Genomic DNA, 13,642 nt, shown 5'->3' on the forward strand with positions numbered 1-13,642 from the left:
GTATATGCTCTGGCAACACTGCAATTCATCATTCATGCCAATAAAGCTCTTTGAATTTGAACTTGAGTGCCGGTAGAACAGGAAACATCAGATACCATTTAGAGCAAAAGCAAGTACAATCAAGTAACAGAAAAGGCTTTACAATCCTGCAGTGAGTGAGGACTGACCTGAGATGTCAGTCCTGCTGCAAACATGCTTTTGTGAAAGCCAGGCTGTTAATCCTGTATTTCTGTCCAGTGCAAACCCTGGAGAGCTTGTGACAGAAGGCAAATTTATAAAATTACACAAGGCTTGTTTACTAAGGAAGACCAAACCCAACCCGTGCCACAGTGCGTTGTGGCACGCCACACTGTAACATATGTTTCATGAAGTAACCACAGTGAAACAAATTCCCAAATGTAAAAGCATACAACTTAAACCTGGGCTATTCTGTATCGTTATGGCTAACGCAGTCCATGGAGCTGTCTGAGCCAAGGTGATAACAAGCTTCAACAAATCTTAAATGCAAATGAACTACAAGGGAAAAAACAGCGTGGAGCTCGGCTGCAGCCCGGCTTTTTGAAGGAAAGCAGTGACTGCCTTGGTGCTGTCAGCCTCTTCATCCCTGAACCTCAGGATTGCATAGACATCACTGCCGTGTGCTTTGGAGCAATGGGCTCAGGGTCTACCTGTTTTTTTGTTTTGTTTTTGTGGGCAATTAAGTTGACGAGCCCGGAGCAGGACAGCCGGCCGTGTCAGGCGATGGGCCCCTGGTCGCAGCCACTGCCCGTCTCTCGTCACGGGGCGAGCAGGTGGGAGTTTTAATGAGCGGCCTGGCTGCACGGTGGGAGCTTTAGATGAATAAGACTCCATTAACCAGAAACATCCCTCAGCTCTCCACTCTCTCTGCACTGAAGAAAATAAGGATTACGGACCGCTAACAGCCTAAAAGCTACTTTTATATACATTTTAATCCCTCTTCCATATGTGTCACTTATCAACACCTAGACCGAATCCTTTTAATGCTAAAAAAGAACTGTTAATTGCATGTTGTATTTTCTTAGTTTATTGTTGCACTTTAACGGTTTTTGCTTTATCTGTTCCCCATTTACTTTAAAGCACTCAGAGATGGTGTCTTACATGGAAGGTACTGGATAAATGTATTTGGACTGAACAATTAGATTAAGCTTTTCAAACTTGAATTGCACCTCATTTTTACCAACTTCTGTTTCTTTTGCTTTTAAGGACAGCCAAGATGTCCTTAATGGAGGGCCATGCACACACAGCTAGATAAGAAACAGCTCTAGGAGTACTAGATCACCCCCAGTTTCACTTTTACTTTACAAAATTGTACCTGTCCAAAATGTAATCCTTACATCAACCAGTTTACAGCTTCATTTACAGAAATAAAATGCATAAAAAGCTCAGAGAGTTACTGTATGCATTACCACAGAACAGTGGCCCACAGCCTATTACATCTCAAAGACAGAAGAGCACACTGTGAGTCTGTGCTCTGTGTGTAAACATGAATTACTATAAAAATGCCAACAAAAGTCAAGGGAACTCTCCCAATGAAGTAACTGACAGACTCTAAAGGGAGATGACCACAATGGAAATAACATTAATGGAAACCCCCCAAAAAATGTCAAATCTGCTTCCACCCCCAGGGAAGCTTACATTCAATGAAGAACAGAACAGTCAATAATTATAATGAGAGTTCCCAAGAAATGAGTGCAGAAAGAGTAACTGATTGCAGAAGAATGTGATTTCCAGTTAATGATAAGACAACTTTAAACATCATGTGCACTGTGATGTGTTAACTATCTAAAGTTCTGACAAAAAGAAAACCTTATCTCCACAGTAAAGCAGATCAAACTACATACTTTATGTGTTTAAAGTTTAAGTTAACCACCTAGCCTTTTTTTAACCCTTTATGGCTTGGGTTTGTGTTTTTGTGTTGAAAATGTAAGAGGTGCTTATATACTGCAAGACACTATTCCAGTCTTTCTCTGTGAGTCTCTTCTCTGGGAGTGCTCACTGAAATTCCACCCTTCCTGCTCTTTGAAGCCCTGATTCAGAGTTCAGACGGTTTCGACCGGCTCAAACTCTGACAAGGCATTAAGGGTGAAACAGTAGTTACCAATCATTGAATCATCACTAGATGCCTATTGAGTGAAAATTCATTGTGGTCCAGGTTCAGGAATGATTTATTACCTGCAACAATTTTAGACGTAGTACTTGTGAGTATTACGTACATCTCCGATTCCTCTGAAGAGGATTAACTGTTCAACTGCTGGGGAAAATGGAAAACTTGTTGACTGTAATAAACCGCAGGACTGACGTGAGTTGAAGAGGCTGTGGTAGGAGTGTTCAGGTTCACCTGCACAGTCTGAGGGGCTGCTGAGGGAAGTCCTTGGAGACTGCCATGCCAAGTGAAAAGCAGCTCACCCGGTTTCGAAATGAGCAGAGATTTATTGGATTTGTGTTGAGATACAGACTATACTAGTTACAAGTTCACATGGATGCCAAATTGCAAAATATGTGACTGATGTCAGGATGTTTTATTTTCATTTCAAACGCTTAAGTTGTATACTGCTTCTTTTAGACTACATTACTCCCACCGACCATTTTCCAACAAGTTTAAACATGGTGTTACTGCACTATTTTGCCAGCAAGGCGAAAACTCTAGTTCGACCACAGTGTCTCTTTACCACCCCCTAGTGCAAGTTCACTCACTCCAGGCATGACGCTCCAGAAGAACAGCAGGGGTTTTAAATAAAAAAGTCACCAGATGAAGTTTAAGCTTCCTGTTGTGGAGGAAACAGAATGAAAACTCAAAACCTCTGACTAGCGGTGACTAACACTGTAACTGGCCCCGCAGTCACCGTGAAGCCTGTCTGTTGCAACCACTGCTCTGGCTATAATGAGACGCGTGAATCACCACACTCAATCGGAGCTGCAAAGGAAAGGGGGTGACCTACCTGTCAGTCGGCAGGTGTTGGTCACCTTTAAAGGCTGACAGGCCTTGTTAAAACTCTATGCAATCACCCGCACAGCCCCACTTGGAGAGGAGGTAAGACTGACAGTTCTAAATCTGAAATTAAGAGGCAGCCGTGAAATAAAGACACAGACCTGTCTTTCGCGCTGCTGTCATACTGTATGGTTACAGCCACAGGGACGTATCGTATGGGTAACGCAGTACCTGCGTGAATTAGTGAAGTCTTCGTGGAACAGCACTGCGCTGGAGAAAAGGGCGCATCCTGCAAGATCTCCGAGACTAGTCGTAAGGTAAGGTCGTTACTTTTTAATTAATTTTATCACTATCTGAAATTTCAAATAAACTGTAAATCACTGTAAAGCACATTGATAAAAAAAATCCAGTGAACAGTTTATTACAAACAGCTCAGCATGCATAAATATTAAACTTGAGAATAAAAGACAAACGTGCCTTTTGTGAAGTTGATAGTATTTTGAAACAAGGCATTTTGTTTCTCTGAAAGCTTGAGTTCATTTGACAGGGAAACACAAAGGCATCTGTAGCACTGAAAAGTACACCAGGTTAAAAGCTCGGGCTCATCAGGCATATCAACGAGGAGCTGCCAGGACTGGAGTGCCTGCTATTCTGATTTGGTGACCGATTTGGAACCTCAGCTAAAGTATAATGTGAGTTTCAGCAAAATGTGACCACAAAAATGTTTTTGCTTCTCTACTACTTTTTGAGTCTGCAGAAAAATACACCTGCCAGACAAGCCGCTTCACTCATTCAAGAATCTGTGGTTTTAACTTTTTAAGACTCAACAAATGTACAGACCTCACAACCTTTCAGTTAGAATACAAAGGGAAAAAAAATCCTGTTCCACAGTCCTGGGACAATCCTGGATCATATGAAAATTAATAGGACCTTCCTTTTGACAGGAATCAAATCAGGCACAAAACCAACAAGCAAAGAGTCTGTAAGACAAGAAGACTGGTGCAGTAGCAGAGGAACAGGTGCTGACTAAGATCTACATACTGTACTACAGGTAACATTATGCTGAAGTGTAAATATGTGTAAATATATACAGTATATAGGGCAAAACTGTTAATTTCTATTCTTAATCATGATAATAGAATATACCATACCTTCCCATCAATTGCATGTTTTCTCATGTGAGAGAAAAACACTCAACTTTGTTTAAAGAGGACAGGCACTGGGATCAGTAATTACACTAAACTGATAGGAAATTGTGCTTATTGATTATAGTGAGTGGACCAGTTAATGAACAGGTCTGTTTTCTTGGCAATCACATGTTTTTCAGACGGACAGATGACAGGAGCGCAGAGCCGCGTGGCAGTGGGACTGCTGGTCCTGCTCCTCTCCTTGCCCAGCTGGGAGATCCTGGTAGAGGACTCAGCCAGTGAGACAAGGTACTTGCAGACACACACTCGTGCTACTGGCAGATATCAGACTGGCACCACTGCTAATTGTCACACTCAGAGCTTGAAAATACCCATGCAGGAGCAAATATCTGTCTCATTGTCATGTTTACCACACTGTTGTCACAGCTCAGGAAAGCACGTCAGCCTCCAGGTTTTGCAGGCTGTTGTGGAAGTCAGACCTTAGGGATAATATTTCTAGTTTGTTAAAGTTTGTCTGTGCTTACAAAGAAAAATGCTGTGTTAAATCCATATTCATCACTTTTTGCTTCATCAGTACAAGCCGTAGCATGCAACTTGAAAAACCCGAAATGGATCGAGCTGCTTGCTGTGGAGTTTTAAACGCCTCTCGTGTTTAAAAGCAGCTCATGCTTAAATGACATTAAACATACCCTGAACATAAATGACTTTAAAAAGGTAATCTGCTTAAGCAATATTTGTTGGTGGACTGCACCACCAATATAGCTGTCACTGGAAATAGTTCCAAGTCACAGAGGCGCTATCCATCCATCATCAGGGAGCTGTTTATTCCTAGGGAGAGTCACAGAGCTCCGAAGTGCTTCGGGAAATATACGGCAGAAAACAACCTGGATGGGATTTCAGACCATCACAGGTCTCTAGAGTCATTAATCTGAACTTTATTCATTTCGTTCACTTAAGAATCATTCACGGTTGTGCCATTAGTATACACACATGCAGGACATACGTACAGTACGGTGTCCCAGAATGGCAAAACATAAACAAAAATGAGTTCACAAAAAAAACAAAAAAGAGTGTGCCAACAAAAAACAGCGACACACAAAAAAAAGAGTGCACCAACAGATGGAAATAGTTTCCCACAATGGACACGGCATCTGTTGTCAGGTGAGAGGGCAGCGCTGAGTGGAGCGCACGGGTTGAGTTCTTGACGAGATGTTTGTGGGAAGTTTCTAAAATCTTTAAAAAATACCATGACAGTAGGATGTTCTGTCCATTTTGTGGAGGGCAGCTTGGTGAAAACCATTCTTTTTGCCCATATTACTGGAAATACATAGGATTTCTTCTTCGTTAAAACCTTGAAGGGGCTACAGGGATCAATAAAGCGATCTCAGTTTGTTGTGCAGGTGTGGTATAATCCGCAGCGTTAACTACTGACACTAAATAGCATGAAAGAAGTATTTTATAACCTTTCTTTTTTCTGCTAGATCAAGGGAATACTTCCACACTTTCCCAGTTCATACATTTCAGAGACCAAAAGCAACAGGAAAGATGTCATTGGTCTGCATCCAACAGGAAACGTGTTAAATCAAATATGCAGGCAAGTCAAACCTAGTAGAAAAAATATTTTATCAGACTTGATGAAGCACTCAGCGCTGTCTTCTCAAAAACAGATGTCATGACTGTTGTGAGAACCTATTTCCATTTTGAACACAATTTTATTTGTGCACTCTCTTTTGTTTGTGTTGCCGTTTTGTGTTTGTGCACTCTCTTCAGTTTGTGTTGTGTCATTTTTTGCTTACCCACTACACACCTGAAAAATCCATGAACATTAAGAATTCAACAGCCTTACTGTAGTACTGTAGGAACAAAACTAGAAAAATATATTTTCTTTTACTGAGGGAAAGACTGAAATTGGTGACTTGAGGGAAACAAACTCTTGATCATTTAAGAAATGAGCTGGGTCAGATGAAATCTGCCTTCACTTCTTGCAGACTAGTTTATAAAACATATTACTATAGCATTCCCTCCTCATAACATTGCTAATTTGATTAACTGTTTCAATTAGCATATTTTGACTCTGAGAACACCCAAGCAGGCTAGTACAGTAAGGGTCATAGTGCTTTTGAACGTTCGATCATTCACAAGATGTGCAGAACTCAGTGATTGACCTTCAGCCATTTCAATATACTGTATACTACAAAAAAGGTGCTGAAATTTCTTCAAACACAAGCACACTGTTCATGCCAAAGCCAAGTTCACCATCTATTGTTGGTTACTGGTAATTACACTCCATTACTCTCTGAACCCGTAGATCATAAGTCATTGACTGTTTTGTAGGTTTGCCTCTACTGAACTGCTAAACTATTGGTCTTTCACACATTTCGGTCAGAAGTAATCTTATGTTTTATGATACGATTGTCAAGACTAGTACTCATACAGTGTGTCTGAATGCAATGCGAACACTGAACATCTAACCCCATAACCCCAGTTCTGACAGGCATGTCTGTCTTCAGATGGCACACCTACAAGACCAAAAGGGACCAGGAAGTGGTCTCCAACTTCAAAAGGCACTCAGAGGGAACCTTCTCCAGCGACTTCACCAGGTACCTGGACAGGATCAAAGCCAAGGACTTTGTGCACTGGCTCCAAACTGGCACAAAACGACAAAGGTGAAGGTCGAGCTTTTGATATGCACAAACAGGCACACATTTGCAAAATCCGCCACCAGAGCAAATTGCAACTAGCACAGAAGGACTCAGAATAACAATGACATTAAAGAATCTTCAGCGCTATACAGTAGGCTAGCACACACAAATATTGGTTCTCCACGCCTTAGATAAGGTTTACTGACACATCAATTGCTAACATACATCTGTTTCTTAAGGGTGCCTTAAGGTTTGAGCAGTGATTGGTCAAAGCAAGCACTGTGCGGGTGGGCAAGATAAATGAGACCAGTTCTGCTCTGTTCTGACCACTTCCCTCCTGGGCTGCCCCAGCAAAGGACAAGCCACTCCCAGCTGCCCTTACCCCTGGTCCTGTCAGAGGTGCAGCGTTTCACCCGTCTTGTCCTGTGCCCTCCCCAGTCGCCCCAGCAGAGAGGGAGGGGCCTCAGCACATCACAGGAAGAAACATTGATAAGCCTTAATAAATAAATTGCTGGTCTAGACAATGTCAGCCCAGTTGACAATACTATTTCGATCACAACAAGGTCAGAATTTGTGACCTTCACACTTCAGAATAGTTCATTGTGGCACTGAATGGTGAAAGCAGAGTGAAGTCATAAGAACAATACAACGCACAATAATGGAGACTAAGCCAAACACCAAAAGTGATGATGGAGAGAGAGCTTAACTACAACTGTGAGATGTCCAGTAAATTGTTTCTTGATTTTCTTTCAGGAAAAACGGTTATACTGCTTTAGCAGTTTTGTACGCTGACTGGCTGTTTCCTCACTCGTTCTGCAGGTACACAGTCCAGGCCCTGGACACATGGCAGTAACACAGGAACCTGCACAGCAGCGAGCACGTGGTAACACTGCCAGCCGTCCCCGTGCCAAACATAGACTGAAGCCTGTATTATAACAAAGCTGCCCTTGTACTGGATTTACACTAATTACTGCTTAAAAATTAAAATCAAGCAATTAAATACACATATACACACACCAAGACTGTGTCTACTTTGAATTGAAAGAGAAGTGCTTGGAGCAGCACTACTGTCATTTCACTCACAAACCCAGTGTGGTCCCAGAGTCAACACTGGGGACACGACAGTGCCCACAGGCCAGTGTGGTCCTAGAGTCAACACTGGGGACACGACAGTGCCCACAGGCCTGGTGAGGTCCCAGAGTTAATACTGGGGACACGTCAGTGCCCACAAGCCCAGTGTGGTCCCAGAGTTAATACTGGGGACACGACAGTGCCCACAGGCCTGGTGAGGTCCCAGAGTCAACACTGGGGACACGACAGTGCCCACAAGCCCAGTGTGGTCCCAGAGTTAATACTGGGGACACGACAGTGCCCACAGGCCTGGTGAGGTCCCAGAGTCAACACTGGGGACACGACAGTGCCCACAGGCCTGGTGAGGTCCCAGAGTCAACACTGGGGACACGACAGTGCCCACAGGCCTGGTGAGGTCCCAGAGTCAACATTGGGGACACGATAATGCCCACAGGCCTGGTGTGGTCCCAGAGTCAACACTGGGGACACGACAGTGTCCACAGGCCAGTGTGGTCCCAGAGTCAACATTGGGGACACGACAGTGCCCACAGGCCAGTGTGGTCCCAGAGTCAACACTGGGGACACGATAATGCCCACAGGGCCGGAGTGGTCCCAGAGTCAACACTGAGGACACGAGAGTGCCCACAGGCCAGTGTGCTCGGAGCTACACAGTTCGGCTTGGTCTGGGAAAACCAGCCCTGTCTCTAGCTACAATGCAACTTCCTCTCGTGCCTCTAGAGTGGTTCCAATGTCACTCTGCTCTTACCCGCACCAAGCAAAAGGTGTGTGTTTCCTCACAGCCACACAGAGCAAATGCTGTAAAACCTGCTGTATGAAATGCTGCAAGCCAGATGAAACAAAGGGCCGCTGCACTTACCAAACGAGAATGGGCTCACTCTTCCCGCGGTCCTGCGAGAGGCTGCTTTTTCTTTCTGTGGCCACCCTCTGGGGTGTGCCTGAACCGGGAGGCGGGCACCGTCTGACCTAGCCAGCAGAGATTAAGGGCAGTCGCTGTCAGCTCCACACACTCAATGGGATGATGGATGCTAAACCACTGTGGCTACACCCTGCAGCCTGGCTGTGGGTACACCCTTAAACCCAAAAAGTTCAAACTTTTTCAAACATGATATCATCTTAATTTCCATTTAGAGCTGGCTGCAATGTGATATAGTATATCACATTAACCTTGTTTTAAAAGAAAGAACCGCCATCTTCAAGTGTCATTTAAAGTGAAAACGTTCTTACTGTCAGCACCACAAAATGTTTAAACATAAATATAACGACTTAAACAATACTGAAATGCAAGCCTTGCCATTGATTTATGTAAATTAATTTTTAGCTCATGATACATGTTCCCTCCCAATATGCTCCTCACCCCTGTAGACACATTAAAGGTTTTCCCCTAGTCACAGTGCCAAAAAACTGTCTTCCACTGCAGCTAAGCTCTCAGTGAACTAAACACATGCCTGCACTACTTTTAGTAAAAATTGGTTTGTTGCTGTCTCGAGTTACTCTTCCTGGAAAATCCAAGATATACAGTACGCATAGAATCTGTTGAGCAAACTGAAGTATTTGACTTTTTTTCAATAACTGCAAATCATATTAAAGTCTTGCCAAAATATCAAACATTATGACGCAAGACAACAATGAGATTGGAGCTGGTTCTCCGTGTATGAATATTCTCTGTATAATACAGTTGGCCACTTTGTCCAGCACACACAAGTTAAGCCCAATCCATTGAAGGACACTCACACCAGGGCCACTTTTGCCAAAAAACCCACCAGCATGTCTTTGGAACGTGGGAGGAAACCCGCCTGAATACAAGAAGAACATTCAAACTCCATATCTGGAATTGAACACTGGGTCCCAGTGTGGCAAAGCAGCAATCAATGCTACACATGTAGCATTAAATACTTATGTTAAAAAGAAGGCTGCAGGAAAGATACCTGGAGGGGAGGGGGTGCTGTGGCACAGCGGGCTTCCCAGATACAAGCCATCCTCGAGGCTCTGGGCCATCCTTGGAACGGGCTGAACCGGTGTGGAGGGCACAGAGAAACCTGACAGGGAAAACAGAAAAAGAAAGCAATCTGCTCACATTCCTGGCACATCTTCTGAAAAGCTTACCCTGGAAGACTTATGCTCGCTCCCTATTTCTTCTATCTTATAAGCAGGGATCCTTCTGGTCACGGAGAGCCCCAGGCCAGTTGTTTTTGTATGTAATCTGACATTACCCGTAGTTTAAAGATTAGGAACACTTAATGTTTTGACATGGGCGGCATGGTTAGGGTTAGTGCTGGGGCCTTGGGTTCAATTCCTGGCTGCTCTCTGCATGGAGTTTGTGTGTTCTCCCTGTGTCTATGTGGGTTTCCTCTGTGCTCTGGTCCAGAGACATGCTGGCAGGTTAACTGGCTTCTGGGAAAATTAACCCTGGTGTGAGTGTGAGTGTCTGTGTGCCCTGCAATGGACTGACGCCCCATTCGGGATGGACCCTGCCTTGTGCCCATTGCTTGCTGGGATTGCTGGGACAGGCTCCAGCGCCCCTGTTACTCTGACATTAGAAAATGGATGGGTGTTTCAACATAGGGAACTCTGACTCTGGTGGGCTAAAGGAAATTCTGATTTTTGTTTCACGTGAGCTCTAAATGACCAAATTGAACACGACACCTGTTTAACTAATCAGAGTTACATTGTTCCTTGGCTTGGAAATACAGCAACCAGACAAGTAAGATGGTCTGAATGGCTTCCTCTAATCTGAAACCTTTCTTGATTTAAAACTGGCATAACATCAATTACAAAACACAAATCTACTGTGTCAGAACATGGGGCAAATATAGAAAAGAGAGTGTGTAATGAAGTGTGTTAAACATGTACACTCTATATCTTAGCTTAAGTTTGTAGTCCTCCTTCCATGTAAACAGGGGACAGGAGACAACATTTCAAAGTAGGCAATCAGAAGGAGAAAGGCTGACAGGCTGTAACCCCAGGTTGAGTGACTTGAAATCACGGCTATCTCTTGGAGTTTGGAGGGGAACTGCAATGTTGCACATCTTGTACTTATTTTCTCAGATTTTCTTGCAGTACATTAGACATTATGGTGACTAGTGAGCAGGAAGGACTGCTTCATATCACAATTCTTTCAAACTCTTGCTCTTGCTGGCAAGACCAGCGGTGTGCGACAACATCGGACAATACGGTACTTTCACAAAGTTGTGGTTTTCAAATTCAGAATTGGACAAATTTTGCAATACCATCAATTAACGTATTTGTTCTCTGAGATTTAATAACTGGTCTGAGAAACTGACAGCAGTTCCCCTTTAAAAGAGTATGGCAACCACAGTTAGGCCAGCTTGGAAGAGGACAAAATGGTTTATGGATTCTTTAACATTTAGTAAGTGGTTATCCACCCAATCTTTTAGTTAGCAATGGAAACAAAGAGCAGCAGGGGCTCCCAAAGAGGAATCATATGTTTTTTTTTCTTGTGAGTCTCAGATTTCACAATGAAACACATCTGTAAATAAGTTCCATGTGTGGCAGGTTGGGCCTGAGAGACTTCATCTGACCTTCTACGTGAGGCTGCTTATACTTGTACAGCATAGGATCACTTGAGGTGAATTATTTATTCACCAATTAGGTAAAGGGTTAGGAATACCACATGCATACATGGGTGTGAAATTAGAATTTGATATAAGAATGACCATATCATGCCGTTGGGTGTTGTTGTGTAAAGCTCTATGTGAAACTGAAGAGAAGCTTGCTGAATAATGGCTCCTTGACCCACAGTTTCCAGGCCTCAGGTGCCACCTTATTTAGAATGGTCCGTTATATGTTGCTTGGCCTGTCCCATGTCTGTTTTTCCACCTCTCACACTAGAAGAGGGAGTTAAACGAGCCTAACCAGCTTTCACCGTGCCTTCTCAAACTGTCACATCAGTTACTGTGGCGCAGCTGGTGCTGCTGCGTTTGTTACTCCAGTCTGCAAGTCCCTTGGCAGCCCAGCAGATGGAGCAATTGCACCATTAAAAAGCATTCAGAGGGCCTCCAGAGTGGCTCAGCCAGTACGGGGCACACGGCAAGCTCTGCGATCACCGGTTCCAGCCTGGGCCATGTCGCTCGCTGGCACTAACCAGGATGCCCCAAGAGGCAGTGCACAACTGGCTGAGGACAGTCGGCAGGGCTCTCTTGGTGACCCATGTGCAGATCCGCTGGTAGGGAGCCACGGCGCCTGCTTGATGGCTTAAAGGAGCAGTCTGCCTGCACTTCCTCACTCCCCCGGCACAGCCACAGGGCTCGCAACAGCTGTTCCAAAAACTGGCTATCCCACAAGAGCAGCTTCTCTAAATTCAAAACAGCTCACAGCTACGCATGCTGTAAAGGTAACACAATGTGTTCAAGTTTTGTGTTAAAGAGAAAGGACTGTTGGATATTGAAAGAAAAACTGCCTACTTCATAGTGTTGCACAGAAGAAAATGCAAGTAACAACCACTTCAAAACTGCTGATCTAGGGGGTCTGGGAACATGAGAGCTTCCAAACTGCGTCTGTTGTGGCTCAGAGTGGTGCTGTGTGAAAATACTGTAATCAACACCACTAGAGCTGCTTGCTGAAGTGTCCCCCGATCCTGGCGCCCGAGGGCCATGCTGCAGCAGGGTTCGATTTGAAGGGACCACACACACAAGGTCATCTGGCCCGCGGCTGCAGAAGACGTCTTGTACGTGTATTAAAAGCTAACCCACCCCGGTAAGATTTTACTCAAGCCCCGTGTTCCTCTGTTGATCTGGACGATTCGTGTGAGCAATTCCCTGGAAGCTCAGACCCGAGAACAAGGTGAAGACTCCTCTTTAGCCTCTCACCACACCGGGGTGTGCCAGCGGCAGGCGGGGGGAGGCCGCACCCCTGTGTGGCCTGTGTTTATTTTTTCCACTCTTGTTGCATTAGTTTTGGACCTTGCTAACCTCACACTGGTGCTTCTGTCCCCTCACCGGGGGTGTTGAGTTTTTACCAGTGGTCGCCACGGCAACTGTGACTACACACTGTCACACAACCATTGTTATGGCCTCTCTGAATAAGGTGGTCCTGAGGCCTGGAGACTGTGGGGCAAGGAGCCATTATTGAGCAGGCTTCTCTTCAGTTCCACACAAAGCCTTGCACAACAACACCCACAGCAACTACCACCACATGGACACTTGTATGTCCAGTTCGAATTTACACCCATGTGTGCATGGAGCCACGCAGAGACCAGCAGCTCGGACTGAGAAAGCGAAGCCAAACCCACCTCTAGGATTTCCAGGCACCTTAAGCATCATGACATGCAGGCGGCCATGTCTTGGTGTCATTTAGTACGTTTGAACCTTTGTAAACTTTATTATGGTCTAAACCAGTAGTTCCCAGTCCTGGTGACCCACACACCTGCTGGTTTGTGTTCCAGCCGAGCCCTCAGTTACACAGTCAAACCCTCCACTGACTTGATAATGATGAGATTCTTCTGAACTGCTGGTTCTCGGCTCTTAAACATGTTGGAGCTCTTAACTGTCGTATTCTGTAAATGACATAAAATCTCAAGCTTGTGAGTAGAAACAAAAGGCAAATGCTCCAGCGAAGCAACTTCTTACTGTAGATCAAGTGAGGCTTCAGTGATCTCCTGAAGGTGAGTGAAATGAAAATTAGCAGGTGTGAGGGGCACCAGGACCAGGACTGGGAATCAATGGACTAAACAAACATTATCCACATTGTTTTTTACCTAATGCGTTCTTGAGGCGTCAGCGAGGAAATTAATCTTCTTTTAAAGAGACAGAGGAAATGAATGAGATAGCAGAAAAGCTAGAATGCCCAAATAC

At 44.5% G+C, this 13,642-nt stretch overlaps 1 protein-coding gene across 1 annotated transcript; it reads left to right on the plus strand.

The window, feature by feature from the left end:
• Positions 1–187: 187 nt before the first annotated feature.
• Positions 188–7,742, plus strand: LOC107077023 (pro-glucagon-like). The gene is made up of 5 exons (XM_069187073.1): positions 188–3,267; positions 3,895–4,001; positions 4,278–4,386; positions 6,609–6,764; positions 7,560–7,742. The coding sequence occupies exons 3-5, from the start codon at positions 4,286–4,288 to the stop codon at positions 7,591–7,593; spliced, it is 291 nt and encodes a 96-aa protein (XP_069043174.1). The 5' UTR covers positions 188–3,267; positions 3,895–4,001; positions 4,278–4,285; the 3' UTR covers positions 7,594–7,742.
• The last annotated feature ends 5,900 nt before the right edge of the window (positions 7,743–13,642 follow it).

This window comes from Lepisosteus oculatus, chromosome 1 (genome assembly GCF_040954835.1).
Source record: "Lepisosteus oculatus isolate fLepOcu1 chromosome 1, fLepOcu1.hap2, whole genome shotgun sequence".
In the NCBI taxonomy this organism is placed as follows: domain Eukaryota; kingdom Metazoa; phylum Chordata; class Actinopteri; order Semionotiformes; family Lepisosteidae; genus Lepisosteus; species Lepisosteus oculatus.